This window comes from Anas acuta, chromosome 6, assembly GCF_963932015.1.
Source record: "Anas acuta chromosome 6, bAnaAcu1.1, whole genome shotgun sequence".
NCBI lineage: Eukaryota > Metazoa > Chordata > Aves > Anseriformes > Anatidae > Anas > Anas acuta.
In genome coordinates, this window is record NC_088984.1 from 24,152,860 (window position 1) to 24,170,336 (window position 17,477).

Below are 17,477 nucleotides of genomic sequence, written 5' to 3' on the forward strand. Positions count from 1 at the left end.
AATCTCCTAAGGGAAAAATGAATACGTCTGTACAGATGGTAAGACAAGATCTTTCAAAGACTGGGAAAAGTACTACCTATTGAATCCTTAAGTCTTTGTTTCCTTTCCCACTCGGCCCACCCTTTCTGACAAAGTGACAGCTAGTAAGGTGACTGGTAACAGGTTTCAAGTGTGTCCTGTTTGGTACTGATCACCATCTGTACTCACTTCTTTTTATAATCTGTAAGAGTGGTAACACCTCTCATCATTGTTCTACTCTAATCGACAATATTGGCCTGCCAAAACATTGTTAAAGCCTTTTCAGAAATAATATAGACAATTGTTTGGGGAAAAGTAGAAGTGCTGTATTTTATTCCTCTGGACACTACAGTAACTTTTTTCTAGTAGCATGATTTTGATTGATGCAACAGTGCCATTAACACTAATCTCTAATAATGCAAGAGCTCTGAATACTGTTTGTACAAAGCTGACCTCTCCCTCTACGTCATTTCCATTTTTTTTTTCCCAACTGTTTTCATCAATTGTCTGCAACCAGATGGAGGCAGATGTCAAAATCAGCAATGGAAACTTCTGAATATTCAATAGGACGTGCAAACGGATCCCCCCAAATGATAGAAACATCCATGTAAGCTTCCTTTAGGGAATAAAAAAGCTCCTTAATACAAATGCCATTTACAGAGTCAAAACCAAAAACTACTGGAAGACAAGCTGGTGTAGTATTTCAGTTACAAGTTACTTGCAACTGAAGCATATGACATCACAACAGCTATGCTACTGAATCTAAAATGAAATGGTGACATTTCAAAAAACATAAACATATTCCTTGAGAATACAATATTTAAACTAATGTGATCCAAGGATATGATATTCTGAATGGAGTAAGTATCTGTATTGATCTTCATAGCTTCATATCAATGAATAATACTTTCCAGTTCTGGGATAAATTAAGAAAATTATCTAAACAAATTGAATAATAATATTCTATACCTATCATCAGGGCAAAAAAATTATACTGAGGAATAGATATAGAAGCACTGTAAAGGGATTAACCCCTTTTAATCTCAGTTCTTAAAAGTTAAAAGTTCTTAAAAATTAGATTTAGTTTAAAAGAATAGTTGGTGTCATCCCTTAAAAAAAGTATTCTTATTACTAAAAGACATTTATATAAAACCGTAAATCTAAAAACACGCTGAATTTCACAGAGAATAGACATAGCGATTTGGTGTTATGTGAAAGCGATAGAAATGCAACAGCCAGAACACTTATGCACAGAATTTTAAATATGTATGGTAACGTTTCTTTGCTCCAATTTGTTATATTACAAGGAAGCTGACTACAAATGTAGCTTCTCCAAAAGTATATGAAGGTATATAAATGCACATCAAAATAATCTATCATTCTTAAAACGTATGATTTCATTTTAAAAGAACATTATTAATGCATGCAAACAGCTGGTCATAGTTATCTGGCCACAGGTTGGTAATTTTGGACATATTCCATTCAAAGAGGCCTAAGTAGAGGGGTTTTTGTCCATGTTTCAAGAATTCTGCCAGGAAACACTCAGAAGACCAGAAAGCTCATCCCCTGTCACAGCCTGTTTGATTATCACCAAGCATTGGTAACGTCCTATGCACTTATGAGTTGGACTTGATGATCCTTGTGAATCTATTCCAACCCAGGATATTCTAGGATTCTTTGATTCACCATTAGTGGATGGATTCTTGATGATCTATTATGCCAACAGCTTACATACCCAAACAGCTTTGGAAAACACAGAGGAATCTTCAATGAACAAGGCAGACATTGTGAGCATAACTTTGCACTTCAACCCGTGGAAAAATCTAAACCAAAGAACTCCTATTTTCATTTTTCACAATATGCTGAAGGCAGCCTTTGTGTAAAAAGCAGTAATGCGTTTCTTGTTTTTTTTTTTTTTTTGTTGTTGTTTGAAAAGCAAATATGAATCCTACTTGTTTTCCAAATAATCCGATTCATCTTTGCCCCCTCACCCCCAAGTTAGCTGTGCTCATTCCTCAGCAAATTCAGCTCCTGCAGAAAAATGAAATAAGGATTCAACTATTCTCCTGGTGGTTTTTCAAGAATAACTATGGCACTTTAAACAGACTAAACATAACTACCCACCTACCAGGTCTGTGGCAATTCATTGCCACAATTGTAAAGAAAAAGACTTCTCCTCTTAAGAACAAAAATCCTACTGTTTCATGATAAACATTGTTTGAAACACTATTTGATTAAGCATTAAGGTAGAGAAATACAAGTTAAATATTTATCTGGTCAGTATCATACAGAAAATCTGGAATACTAGAAACCCAATAGCAGAAAGCAGAACCTAGATACCCACCAGAATGTCAGCTCCACTCCCAATAACCCTCTCCTTCACTTTCCAGCACAAACAGTTTTGCCTACTCATTGCCCTTCTGGGCTCATGGCAATAACACATTACCTTTTTTGCATCCTAGAGAAAAGACTAATAGACACACAAAACCTGGTATTTTTCAACATACCTTCCTTTAGAACTGAATTCAGAAAGTGAACTAAACACAGGCTTATGTACCCTAGCTCCACAGGGACAATTCTCTGATTTGGCACGGGTTTTTAAAGCATAGGACCCATCAGCTCCAGTTTAAATTAAAAAAAAAAAAAAAAAAAAAAAAGATATGTGCAGAGGAAGAAAGATGCATTTAAATAAATGCCATTTTGATTATTTAAAAAATGTATAACTGCTATATCCGTTTTTGGTAAAATCCATGAAAAATATGAATTCTGGTGCCCTAGCATTAAAATAATAAACTTCTTAGTACAGATGGTTGCTTCAGTTGCTTTTTTAATGCTCATCTTGGATGTGCCACAAACAATTGACTAGCATGTAATAGGTGGATATCACCTACTCATCTCTTTTTGCTCTGGTAATCTTGTTTGTGACTATGCTGAGCTGCTAATTGCTGAACTTCAAGACAGAAACCTTGACTACACCCCCTTGTCAGTCCCCTCAAGGGATTTAGGTGAAGGTAAACAGAATCTGTGAAACCCAGGAGAACGCAACTGTACCTTAAGTCACAATATTATCACAGTTGGAACCACTTCCAGCCCTTAACTTCAGGCACTTAATTACCTTTATTACCTTATTACCTTTATTAACAAACACCTAGCTATCTGAAACATAGACAGGTCTTCCAAGGTTCTTTGCATTGCTCTACTGTATTTGGGCTACTTTTCAAAGTGTCTTTAACGAACTACTTGAAAATACGACCTTATTCTGTAAGGTAAACATCCTGAAGACAAAGATGTAGGACTTCCTTACTTATAAGGCTCTAAAGCACATTACAAGAATGAAAATGAAGTAATGCAATGAAAAAAAAAAATGAAAAAATAAAGGGATTGGCCACTTGACTGAAAATAGGAACCCATGCCATCTGTTCCACTGCTGCACACCACTTTGACATGCAGGAATTGTTTCTAAAAAAAGAAACGAAGCCACTTATTCTATGTAAAGTCTGATAATAAAAGACTTAAGAGAACAAAAATCATACAACTTAATAGTGTTTCATCTGGATGATAGTCTCTTTCCTAATATAGGACTATATTACTTATTAGTTACATAACCTTTAGCTGCCAATTTCCAAGTCTCATTTTCCCTGAATAACTTTTCAACAGGAGTATTCAAGAACATTATAATCTTACAATCTGAGAGAATTTACCAGTGTAAGATAAGGCTGCCAAAAATCTTTTCTTTTCAACCTCTGTCATAAAAAAAAAAAAATGCTTTCATAGTGCCTTGTACAAAACAAGCAGGCATTTTAGTATTTGGCAAACACAGCAAACCTGTCATAGTTCAAACAAATTAGCTTCAAAAACAGTTGAAAAGATTGATGATACGGGTAATTTCCTAAAAATAGGGAAAACTGAAGTTTCCATTAACTTCCCAAAAAGATAAAAAATGGAACTGATAACATTAGGCTGTAATCTCTTGTACACACTCTGCCTCATGAGGTAATACTATCAGCTTATTTTTGGAAAGCTGAAAGACCCTGTAACCTTTGTTGCTAATGTCAGAAAAAAATCAAAGGTGAGAGAGGTATTCAGCAGCAATAAGATGTTCTGCAAAATGGTAACTACTGATTTGGTGACACTATACAATCTCGTACAAAAGTCGTGAACAAAATTCACACTAAACACTGTAGCATTTTCTCCGTCAAAACATCAGCCAAATGTATCATACAGTTTTATCCTCTTGCTGAGGAAAAGATTTCTAATTTGAAATTACTATATTTAATATTCTTTTCAAGTAGAAAACAAGAAAACAGTGGTTTATTAAGAATATACACTGAGCATCTAAAATAAAACTATTTTAAGATGACAATCATTTGCATCCATTTATCTAGTATTCCAAAAATAGTATTTCTGACTGAAGAAAACAAAACTCTACATACCTCAAAGCCAAGTCTATCTTTCTCTTTCCAAAAACAGAAGTGTGTAACCTTCTTATCCCAAAACTCATCTGGCTTTACTACACAAACAAGCGATACTTCAGCTGGAACAACATTCTGTAAAAAAAATTGGGGTGATAGGGGGAAGAAACCAGTAAAACATTCAAGATTTAGCTTTCTTGTTCCACAGAACTGAATTCCATTCAAGTGTCACCATCTATTCAAAAACTCACATTTGCAGATAGAAATTAAACAAAATTTTCTGCATCTATGTTCCATGTTGGCTCTATTATACTTAATGTTAGATTGCATTAAACTGCATAGCAAAAGTGTCAGAACTGAAAAGCAAATCTAACCTCTTTACTCCCAGTCCTGAAGTCCAACCACTACACCATGCCGTACTAATACAGAAAAACATGAATGATTGGCTTAACTAAAATTGCAGTATGAAAGTCCAAGTTCTCTACTCTGTTTCAGTGTGCTGTATCTTACATTTTCTTTGACCACTGAGACCAGAAAATAACCCTACACCGTTTAGCAGAAATAAGACTTTTTCATTAACCCACCATTCTGAAGAGATAAAATAATATACTATGAACTTCTCTATCTAGGAATTTGCACTTTTTCCCCTCTCTATTTTGAATAGCATCCAGGATATAATTTGACTGAAACTATTACATACAACAAAATCAACTACTACAGTCAATTCCAATGGAAGCCAATTAGTACAGCATATTGCATCAAAGCCTACTTAGATACACTATCAGTGCCAACTGTCCCCTGCAGACATTCCTACCACTCATAGCTGTTGACAGGAGCATACTTCTGTATTCTTTAAACTAAAACTCTGTTTTAGAAAAAGATCTACAAACTCATGTTTTGAGCTGGTAATGAACTTCACATTCACTTGAGTGAAGAAATCATTCCCTTTTCAGATTGTTTCTTCCTGTACAGAGCACATATTCTGTGATTGTAAAAGGCCATAAATTGTCTTTCTCTATTAAGAAATTATTACCTCTACAGTAAAACTGTTACTAGGTTTACATCTACAGACCTAATCTGTCAACTATGAATATATAAAAATTGATTTACCTGCAGCATTAACACAACCGTCTTCACCACGTTCCACTGAGATTTTCTACCATCCACAATCACAGTAAATCCTCTAGCTTTGCATTTTTCACTAAAAAGAAGAAAAATGCTTAGGAAAAAGTAAAAAAAAATCATCATCAAGTGTCAGACCACAATGACTTTGGATTTAAATATACTGAAAAATACAGCTATATAGTTTACTTCTGAAAATACTATTTACAAAACTTAGGTTTGCTCACTTAGGAGTAATTTTCAATATTGATGCACAATAATTATTAAAAATTATAATAGATATGACAAAAAAAGTATTTGTTTAAACTTTAGCATCTCTGAAAAGGTTTCATAACTACACCATAAACTTCACCACTTTGCTATAAACTTCACAAAATCCTCAGAAAGACATGAAACTGTAAATCAAACTTTCCTATGAAAGGCAAAGGGATGCCAGTTTTCACGAGGTCACTGTGAATTGGTGCAGATTTGAGGACAGAGCTATATATCATTTGATGCATGTCCAAGCAGGAAGTCATCTAAGCGTCCTTGAATTTCTTCCCTGAACAAATTGTCTAAATGTTCAGGGAAGAGACAAAAAAATCTCTACAAGGACAGAGGCTTTGCCTACAGATCTAGAAAACAATATTTTAAACAAACATCTTTTCTAATAAGAAGGTTTGAGTCTGGGCATACTACATACAAAAGCTCTGCTTAAAAACCAGTTGCAAAGACAAGTGGTAATAGCTTTTGAATTTTTAAGTACTGAATGAGAAAAAAACAGTGAAAACTTTCCTTGCTCTCAGTACATTAACACAAGCAGATGGCCAGCTCATTCCTAACTGAAGCAGGCAGCAAGGTGCCCAACAAGAACAGCTCAGAGTTCAAAGGTGGCAGCAACCCCTGGATATGACCATCAGCACAGCAGCAGCCAGAAGAGGTCAGGGAAAGGTGTTTGTATTTTTTGACATTAGTTACCACATAAGATAGAAAAATTTCAACCTGAGAAATGATATCTGGCAAATTTATAAGTAACTAAAAAAACATGACATTTACACAAGATAGAAAAGCATTGTGCAGTCTCTTTAGAGACCAGGTTCTCAAACCTGTGATTATAAAACAAAGCCATTTCTCCTTAGCTTACAAAAAGCAACATACCTTGCTTTTAACAGTAAGCATTAAGTTTCACATGTCTATTTAGGAGAACATTAATTACAAAGTTGGCTGCCAATCCTTAAGTCCTTTTGATTTTGCTTAAGGAACCTGTAAAATCATATGTGATTTTCCTGGAAGCACTCTGAAAAAAAAAATAATCATACCTTGTGCATGCAATATTTGTTCAGAATGAACTCAAAGACTGACTACCAGTACTTTCAAGAATAAGATGAATAGTGGCACTATAACATCTTGAGGTATTGCAGGTATCCATACCTGTTCTCTACAACTACTAAATCCATTCCCCCCCATAAAAAAAAAAAAATAAAAATCAAATCCAGAAGTAAGCTACGACTTATGAAATATTCAGCAACCAAACAAATGTTTACAGGAAAACTTAAGAAAAAAATAAAATTCAGTGATTTGAACTACAGTACATAGAACACAACAAAGCAAGCAACCTTTTACCATCACAGACAATAGAATAACACTGCTGCTTTTGCTTTTCTTATATTCTTAATAGGGCTCTAATTTTCAATTCCATCAAAGCAAAGTATAACAGTTGACTTGAAACTTTAGAAAAGTGATTTCTGAAGATCTAGGTGTGTTACTCACACACAGAATGTTACCCGAGACACTAAACAGTTACGCCTCTTAAATTTGGAAGCAACTAACCACTAATGCTAAAAAAAGAAACTGCCTTACAAAATAGTTACAATTATAATATATAGAATGCACAACTAAATTCAAAGTTGAACACATTAGGTTACTTTATAGATAGAACTTTGGGGAAAAAAGTAACATTAATGTTTCTTGGACAGCTATCCAGTGTTGGGACAACATTCATTCCTACATCCCTCCTTTTCAAACACTGTTCAGCAACTCTTTCCAGAACACAAAAGGCATGAGCTTTGGCCAAAAAGTACACACTTCCCACTAAACAAACAAAATGCAAACAAAAATGACAACAATCTTTCCATACTGCCACCATAAAAGAGAGGTCATTTTTTCCACATGACTGAAAAACAGAACATTCAAAGTGGCAACACTGAACCTTTCTTTCAAACAGATTTCCAAGCTTGTACAGAGTACAAAGAGTGCTTTGGTTGAATTTTCAGACAGTTATTTTTACGCTAATATATGTAAAAACATATAGCAGGATGAGACTGCAGAATAATTAATGCTTGTGAGAACAACAATGCCTGCATCTGTTCCATAAACGTGGCCAAGTCCTTAAGTCAATGAGATGACTTGCATGGATGACAATTTGGGATTTTCATGACTTTAAAAAAAAGACAAGCTGTTTGAAAAACCCTAAGGCTTCCACAGCTAAAACGCTGTTCAACATACACGTTTTGATGTTTTACCTGTAAACACACTGAACTTATTCTTTGACACTCTCTACCTAACCAGAGCTTTTTTATTTTTCCCCAACAGCCTTAAATACAAAAAGAAGTTGGATTATTTAACCATGTTTTTAACACATTTGTAGATTCCAATAAGCAAAGTGCACTAAACATTCTTCAGTTATTCTTATTTCCAAAAAAAAAAAAACATACTTAAAGGGATACAAATATTTAGTTGACGGGCTTCTTTCCTTTTAGATAAATACAAAGCAACTGTAAAGACCAGTCTCTACATTTTAAAAAACAAAATGCAGCTAAGCTAGGGCCAAAAACTGTCATAAATTTACAGAGTTATATAAGCAGAACATAATTATTTTACAGTGAGGACTGAACAACGCTCAAGTCATAATTCAGCACATTTAAGCGGTATTAACTTTAAACATTTCCATAAACTCATTAACTTCAGTGAGATTTCATCTATTTTTAAACTCAGCACATGGTTAAGCTCTAGAGATTAGCGAGAGTATGCATATAGCAAAATAAAAAAAGAGGAGAAAATTTACTGTGGGTAAATTCAGCAACTGCAATGCTACCTTTGTAAGCTTAAGAATTTCAATGGTGGCTCAATCTAGAACACAATTCAAATGTACTGTCATTAGAAATGTACTGTCATTAGAAATAAATAACCAAAGATATACAAAGAAAGGAGTGAGGAAATACATAAGGAAAACAAACCAAAAAAACAATACAACCAAAGCCAGATATACAGAATGAAAGAACTTTGACAAGCCTTAATAGATGTTTTTTTCAAACATATGTTTCTAATTAAATCAAATTGTATCACATTTTAAACACTTACATAAAATTTATTTTGTATTGAAAGTCACATTGAAAAAAAAAAAAACGAAAAACAACAAGAGACCCCTCCTATCACTGGAAAAGCACGTAGCCCTGAGCCAAACACCTTTGAAATCACCTTGGAATGCTTAGCAGGTAGTCTAGCGTGACACTCAGCTCATCCATACTCGTCTGCTCAAGGCATAATGGAATTGTCAGAATGAGGCCACTTCTTCTGTCCTTCCCTCCTATTTGGGGGGTGAAAAAGTCATTAAAAAGTTAATTTAAAAACAAAAACAACAAAACCAAAAAACTTAGTAGCTACACGGTCTCAAAACACACCATAAATCCAGTATTTCAAGTTGCTGTGAAAATCACAAGTGAAGTTTCTCCTCAGACTTGACGATTCATTCACCTCACTAACATTTAATGCATCACCAAAGCTTCAGAGCATAGATCCCATTCATACCGGTTAGTCTTTCATCTAGTGCTTTCAACATAAACAGCAGCCTACATCAAGTTTAATAGAAGCATTATTTTTGCATATCTAGATTCCTTTTCCCAAAAAGCATTTCCTGAACTGTCTACACTACCAGCCTGGCAGAGACATGGTAAGCTTCTAAGATGAGTGAGCACACTGCAGCTCTAAATGTAACATAGGACCTCCTGGAACACCCATTATACAAATATGTGGATCTTTTTACCACACAGGCTGCCCCTGGAATATATTCTGATTTGATAATTCAAGCATCAAACTTGTAAGATTTCCATACCTACTTACAAACATGTAACAATCACCTCACAATTAAGATAAATACTTCAAGCCAGTTGCTTTAATCTTTGTGTGTTTTAAACCCTTCTAATAGAAGTTATACAGGCAGTAACAGCCACAAAAACACAGGAAAACAGTAGGGAAAGTGCTAGCCTCACATTTTTACTTCTATGACAAGATCTAGTAAGGTCAACTGTTAAGTGATGCTGAGGTACTACATTTAAGTAGAACGTTCTACAGCTGTGGGTTGGGTCATTTTTGATTACACAGGATCCAGAAAGTCTCTGGAAAGTATAGTTTAAATGGAAAAAGAGTTGTGGGGTTTTTTTGTTTGTTTGTTTTTGTTTTCAAAGAGCTGAAATTTTCTCTTTGGTCCTCTCCTTTCTTTTTTTTTTGTGATGGTCCTTTGGAGAGACAGAAATCGGACTCAATGATCCTTGTGGGTCCATTCCAACTCCGATATTTTGTGATTGCTCTAAAAAACTGACTTTTGAGTCACATGTCTATAAACCAGCAACCAAAATTGATTTGGACTCGGTTTTATCATAGTTTAAAGTGGAAGTTAAGCCAAAAATACTTAATAGAACAAGATCACATGAAAAATAAATACTGACACAGCTCCCTGCTATGTGCTTCTATTCTATCAGAAAAGTCAGCCAGAAAATCTCGTAGTGTGAAGGGAACCAGTCAGGTATGCAGCAGACTCTTCCATATTCACTGCATCTCCAAGTACAGGGATTGGGCTGGTGATCTGAATGCACAAGGCCTTGGGATCAAAAAATTTGTCGTAAATAGCTGTTAAGTTAAAGAATTAAATTCAGTAATGGGCCAGAGGTAGCTGCGCTATATCTTTCCACATAATCTGGAGCAGCTCCTATCTAGTTTATGTATTTGCTAGTTTGAGCAAATCAGCTTATCTACTTTTTTTCTCTCTAGCCTTAAATCTTTTAATGTCTATAATCAGCTAAAAAAAACATCATTTCAGACTCCAACTATTTTTATTAAATTTGTTGTTCAAAGGGAAACAGGATAAAAAGTAAAGGAGAAGTGGAGAAGGGAACTCACACATGAAATAAAAAACATGAATGAATGTGAACAGACTTCAGAAGGGCCTACTGCTTGACTCCATAGCTAGGTGTTTGTACTTAAACACTAATACCCATCTCTAGATTAAACCAGCTTCAAAGTAAGTTTCTCACAGTCTGGATCATTTTAAAGGCTTTTCCATTTTATTCAAAACTTTAAAAAAAATTAACGTATATTAAAAAATCAGTCCAAAAGCATGGAACCGTTTCAGTACATACAAGGAGGCAGCTAGTAACTTCAGATTTTAAATATGTAATTGTCATGACCTTGTTACAATCTCAGCTTCATCGGGGATGAGAAAGAAAAGTAATTTTTCCTGTGTCCTGAGGGGGGGCAAAATTTTATTCTCAAATTATGAATGTGCTGTTTATGTTGTTAAAGCCATTAAATCATGGTTTTGCCCTCCCCTCTCCCCCCAAAATCAGGACTTTTTTTTTAAAAAAAGCAGAACTTTTTAAAAAAAGAGCAACAGCTGTGGAGAAATAAGACAAAGCACACAAGTACAGCACAGTAATGCCTGCATATGTATATATCTAAATTGGTGTAATTTGAGACTTCCCCCCAAAATGTTAGAGATGCAGGTGTGATAATGAAAAGTTCGTTTGCACAATATACATTGGCATCTTAATTGCAATGTTTTCATTGCTTCCAAAGCTGCCCGAGCTCCACAAAGAGTATTGAAGATCTACTGCTATTCAGGTGAGTATATTCCACATCTTCAAAATTACTGCTTTATAGGTGGTCTATTCCAACAGTTGTGTCCTTTCCCCCTCCCCTTCTTTTGTGTGTGTGGGGGGGGGGGGAGGGGCGGGGGGGAGAAAATGGGGAAATCAAGGGAGGGGAGGAATTGTTGGCAAACCAATAACACAGATTTTAATAAGTATTTCTAAACATAAGAGTTAAAGAGTGGTACTACATTAGACAGGATAAACAGGCAGATCCTTTCTCCAGAATCCATGAAGGAGTTCAAAGTTTAAAGGAACAGTTGTTTACAGACTGTTCATCCTTGTCTGTTTCAGGCCAAAAGCCTTTTCAGTCAGAAAGCCTGAAAAAAGGATAGGGGGAGGGGAAGAAAAAAAAGGAAGGAAAAGTAACTCAATCCTTAAAAGAAAATGGAGATTTGTTCTCATCTGCACACTTGGAGTGGAAAAAATGATTTCTCCTCATTGCCTACACTGGTTAGTGAACCCACATTAAATCCAACAAATTAGAGGAAAATGCTATGTGGATGTAAAACAATACCTCAGAAGCCATACTGATTCAACAATAGCTTGATAGCTATCTCAACAACAAGAAAAAAAAAACAGAACATTAAAATGAAGAATGAAGCCTTGCCCTGTGTGATTGGGCATCATTTGGTCTTTCCTTATCCAAAAAGCTGTGATTTTTTTTTTTAAAGTTCTGAAAGGCAGGAGGACAGCAATTTTTAAGAATTTGGAAAAAAAATGGTTGAAACTAAAAGCTGAAAATTGCAACAGCTAATTTCATAAACAGCTCAGGTGCATCAAGATGGAAAAATATGAAAAACAAACACAGTAAAGAAAAACTTCACAAATAACCATAAAGATTAAAAACACAGAATGGACAGAAGCTGGAGATCAAACTGAATGAGCTCATGATAAGAAAAGTAATAACACCAGAAGTTATGAAGGCATTTCCGTAAGGAACAACTGAAAGTTGGCCTTGATCTGACCTCCAGAGTCAGAAACTCCACGCTGAGCAATGCATGCCATGGCAGCAGCTCTGGATTTGTAGGTATGGTATCTAATGCTCCCTCTTCACCACCTCCCATGAACTTATGAGCGATCTTGAGATGGAGGCCTAAAGATGTTCATTTCATTGAAGTTATATGCAGTGGGGACTGGGATGGTTTGCAGAAATGTGTTCTTGCATTTATGCAAAGTTAGTCTTGTCATGGCTGATTCACAGCTGAAAGACTTGCTCTTCTCCATGCTATTTCTGGATTCATGAGACTAGCACCAATCCACGCAAAGAAAGTTAACAGTTAATAGTAGTTCATATTTAGTTTACAGACTTGAAAGATTCCAGTGTTGAAAAAGGCCTTACAAATCAAAATTTAGAATTATCACATGAAGTCTACTTGTGTAAAATATTAGCCACCCAGAAATTTTCACTCTTATACCTACATTAAAACAGCATTTGATGAGCCCAGAAAAAACACTTCTTTTGTTCAGTGTAGGATAGCCAGTGATTTATATAAAAGCTAACTCATTTTTACCCATATAAAAATCATTTTGACTCAAAATTTTAGTTTTAAAAGAAATACTGAAAAACTGAGGATTTAAAGAAATATTACCCTAAAAGTACCAGTTAAGAAATTATGGTTATCATACAGTCTACATTTGCCCATATTAACACAAACTATTAAATTGAATAAAAGTAAATTGCTCTTTTATCTTAGCTGTATGACATTTAACATCCTTCTAAATATTTGATTCCATAAGCATTCACTACCACATTCAGAATACAATGCTAAGAGAGAAACACAAAATCCAATTATGATTTTAGGCATAATAAACTTGGAATTTGTCTTACAAAGAAGCACTACTCTCAGGCTAAGTCCTTAGGCTTAGAACTAAAACCAAAAAAACCACCATGGCAAATCACCATGACGTGTGTCTTAACTTAGAAGTGGTACAGTTTACAAACTGAAAACTGAAAAAAAAAAATACATGTAAGCTAAAGAAAGCGAAAAGTGAAATTCCATAATTTAGTTTGCACCGAAGTGGTTCTTTTTGTTGGTGGTGTTTTTTGTTTTGTAGTTTCTTTTGTCTGCACACCACCATGAATTCCAAACCTGATGAGACACTGTTCCACTAGAAACTGTGTTCTGCTTCCAGAAAAAGAAGTCAGTGCCAACATTTGTATCCACATAATTTCAATTTTTCATCATTTCAAGCATTCCCTTTTGTTTTTATTTTGCTTGTGGAGATGAGAAAGTTACATTTAATTCAAGACTCAAGAAGTTAGAATACATAAAAGAACAGTCATTTCAACCTTGCCTGAATTAACTAGGTAGTAAAAAAAAAAATCCAAGTGTCGCAATGCCTGGCTAATTCTGCTTCCATCTACACTGGAAAAAAGACAAGGATGACAAGGAAGGAAAAATTTTCTAAAGGAAATCCTGAAACTAACCACCTGCATTTTTAATACCACTTACAAAACAAAAAGTGTTATTCTTGGACATCTGCTAAATTATCATTCTTTTACTTATGTGCTGCAACTTCATGACATCAGCTTCATGGAGTTGAGTTACGGGCTACAGTGTAAACAAGTGCTAAATGCCAACTACAATAGCTTGGCTACTAGATAATAAATGTACACAGATGCTTTTCAAATATGATAATATGCTGGCCTATAATTCATTTCCATTACAAACATCCAATAAATAGAAGAAAGCAAACTAAAAATCCCATCCATATAATGCAGAAAGGAACAGATTGAGGAAAACAAACTGTACCTGAAAGAAATGCCAATTTTTTCTTCAGAATGGGTAATATTACTGACGCTTCCATTCTACTGCAGCTAATTTCCACAGCTCTGAAACACAAGAAATTGAAGTCACCAAGCAGGGAAAATCAATTGCAACACTTCAGTAGAAAGCACACTGGCCAAAGCACTTTTATACTCTTCTGAAGAAAGTACAGAATGCCAAAATCACAAATCAGGTCATTACACATAATAAATTGAAAGCACTGTAAAAAACAAGGAAAAAATAAATATCTACATGAAAAATGCATAAGATGATAAACAAGTATATCTTCCTCCTCCTCATAAAAAAATAAAGAAATCAAAATGAAATCTCAACCAAGGATACAGAAATAATTCACATAAAAGCCTTATTTCCCCAAGTCCACTAAAGTACAATTAATTTACACATAAATCATCTTTTTGCTCTATCATTCAGATATAGAAAGTGTGAATAAGATTGGTACTCTCACCCACTTTTGGGTAGTCTACCTTAAATTACCATGTATATTATCATTAAACACCTTATGCCACTGTCACTATCATGCCATTAGAAAGTCTTCAATTAAAGAAAAAACAACCAACAGCCAAAATGAGCAAGTCTAGCCTACAAATGGAAACGCTTCTGCTCTTTTTGTCTCCGACTCCCTTCTTACCTTCATCTCATTTCCATTGTGTTATAAATCACTTTTCATTGTGATTATTCCTCAGTGTTTTATGGGCTATCAGCAGCATGCTAGAACTACAAGCTCCTCTTCTAGCCCACACAAAGCATCAACTGCCATCTTCCCCTAAGTATCTCTGAGTTCATGCTTGTTTTTACTACATGTATGTCCTATTGTACTATGCAGCACCACGTACAGTGCTTTCCTGGTAACAAACTTACTTCATCCAGCTTTCATCATTCATACCCTCCCATTACCCCTGCACCAAGATCAGCATCACAATTTTCAGATTCATTTGTTCTTCCCAAATAGACAAACTTTCTTCAGAGAAGCATGTAAAGACAACTCTTCCTGACACAACTGAAAATCCAGTTGTGAAATAATTAAGACAACTTGCTCACATTCCCAAGAAAATCACTAAAGCACACTGTTTCTTTAGAAATTGGTTTGATGCTCAAACACTACTTTCCACCCCCCCCTCTATTTTAAGTGTCACAAAAATGGCATGCAAGTTCGTGAAATTTATTTGTAGTTAAAAGCACAGAGAAACATTTCATTTACTAGGCATAAACTAGTTATTAGTGTATTAAGTTTACTGGTTTTCATAAAAATCTCAGTGCTGAAGTAAAGATACATTTTCTTGTGGCAACATATAACCAAAATTATATAGAATAACTATATTACAAGTGACTCCTACTGATGATTGTTTGCTAAGCAGTTGCATGAAATGTTAAGTTTCAGTGACACAGAGACAATTGAAACTATCAATAACCCAATACAGGTCATGATATATATTGAGTAAGCTAAGCAGCTGAAGGAAGTAGAGCAGGAGCGAACTCTGAACATCAGGATACAATATTAACTTAGACAAACTAGGTAGAGTAAGTTCACAGAAATAGAAGGATAAATTTTGACACAGACTGACTAGGGTCATCGCCATGCCAAAAACTGCAGCCTGAACACTAGTAAATGACAAGCTGCAAAAGAGCAGAAACTTTTAGGAAAAAGAAGATGATGAAGAAAAAAAGTATCTTTAAGAATACAAATGGTAAATGAGAAACAACTTTAAAAAAAATCTAAATCTGCATTTTTTCCAAACATGCCAGAGATGGTGACGAGTACCCAAAAAGATACATGTATGTTTTAGACAGGACTCTTGACTGAGTGGCTTTTAATCACCTTGGATGAATGATATATGGACTCCACAGATCACGGACTCCATGGCAGCTCCACCAACCTCCTCTAAGTCTGGATCTATGTCTGGGAAGGTACACTCCAGTCCACCAGTCAAAACAGACAAAAGGCTAGGATATGATCACCAAGATTTAGCATCAGATTAGCTTTTTGTTGCTAACATTCAAACTGGGGGGCCATAGTGCTTCTTGGATAAAATGGTGCCAAAAATATTTCAGGTGGCATTCACTATGCCAAGAAAAACCGTCCATTATTTTGTCAATTTACACTTTCCCAGTATTTGACAACCCTGTCAATTTACTACTTTATATGTTTCTACGTATATATCTCTATTTGAAGATTAAAATTGCTGCCATATATGTTGTCAGACTCTTTTCTTTCTGTACTTGTGCCATGCACTTAGTTTCACTCAACCCCAAGCAAAACAGCACTCCTACAGTAACATGCAAGCACAACAACAAATGACTGTCACTGCACATCTTTATCACACGACTTCCATCCTGAAAGAATGACCACCCACTCCTTATAACACAAATAAAGAAAAAATATTTACCATCTCATAGTGCACAGTAGCACAATGCAATTATCTTGCACCTGAATTCCACCCCAGCCCTACAGAGAATAAGAACTACAGACATTCATCTAGGCAGCAGTTGACAAACAGCATGCTGACTTTCTTCCCTAGCTTTTTAAGGAAACATGAAAGCCATGGAAGAGAGACCTAAGAAAAGAAACACAATGCTGATCAAGGAGAAAACTTCACTAATACTTTATTTCCATACATTTCTCATGATGTTCCCACTGAGATAGTGTGACTGTTATTTTACATTAACTCCTACTGTGTAGCTCACGATCACCACCCCAGTGAGGAAGATTGTCTTTTTGCTATAGCTGAAAGGATAAAGCAAGACCCAGAGCTCCTAAGCATTTCTGATTTCAAACAACATACAAAATTAACTCAATCCTTACGTGATTAAGTTCATTTCCATCTCAAACCAGAAGGAAAAGAAAAATACACCAAACCATGTCCAGGCACAGGGCTTCAGACTGAGACCTGAAGCTTGTTGGGCAATACTGTATTTATGTATACAAATAACATTTTTCCTTGGAAAAGGAACAGGTAAGAGAATCAAGACTAAGTAATCTAGTGGAAGGGGGGAAAAAAAGCCTCAAACTGAACACCCAAGGCAAAATACATTAGTTCTTTTTTGTTAAAGCAATAAGCTTCGTTGCAAACAGAAAGAAGCCAAATGACTGTTTTTTATCAGGAAACAAAAATAACTCAATAACTTTTTACTCTACTTCCCTATTTTAATGTGTAAAGATTCACAATGTTCATTCCATCCCTTAATTCAAAATCTCCATATTTAATTGTCTTTTTCATCAATTATATAAAACATTT

General features: G+C 35.1%; 1 protein-coding gene across 5 annotated transcripts in view; it reads right to left on the minus strand.

The window, feature by feature from the left end:
* The window catches only part of SESTD1 (SEC14 and spectrin domain containing 1), a 54,565-nt gene that overhangs the window by 26,609 nt on the left and 10,479 nt on the right, over nt 1–17,477 (minus strand). For 4 of the 5 annotated variants that reach the window (XM_068685840.1, XM_068685839.1, XM_068685836.1 and 1 more), the window contains 4 exons: nt 14,209–14,288; nt 9,009–9,117; nt 5,541–5,631; nt 4,452–4,565 (listed from right to left, as the gene is read on the minus strand). In XM_068685840.1, coding sequence (XP_068541941.1) covers nt 4,452–4,565; nt 5,541–5,631; nt 9,009–9,117; nt 14,209–14,263 — 369 coding nt within the window. In that variant the 5' untranslated portion in view covers nt 14,264–14,288. Of the gene's footprint in view, nt 1–4,451; nt 4,566–5,540; nt 5,632–9,008; nt 9,118–14,208; nt 14,289–16,060; nt 16,131–17,477 lie in introns of those variants that run through there. The other variant, XM_068685837.1, reaches the window with a different exon arrangement.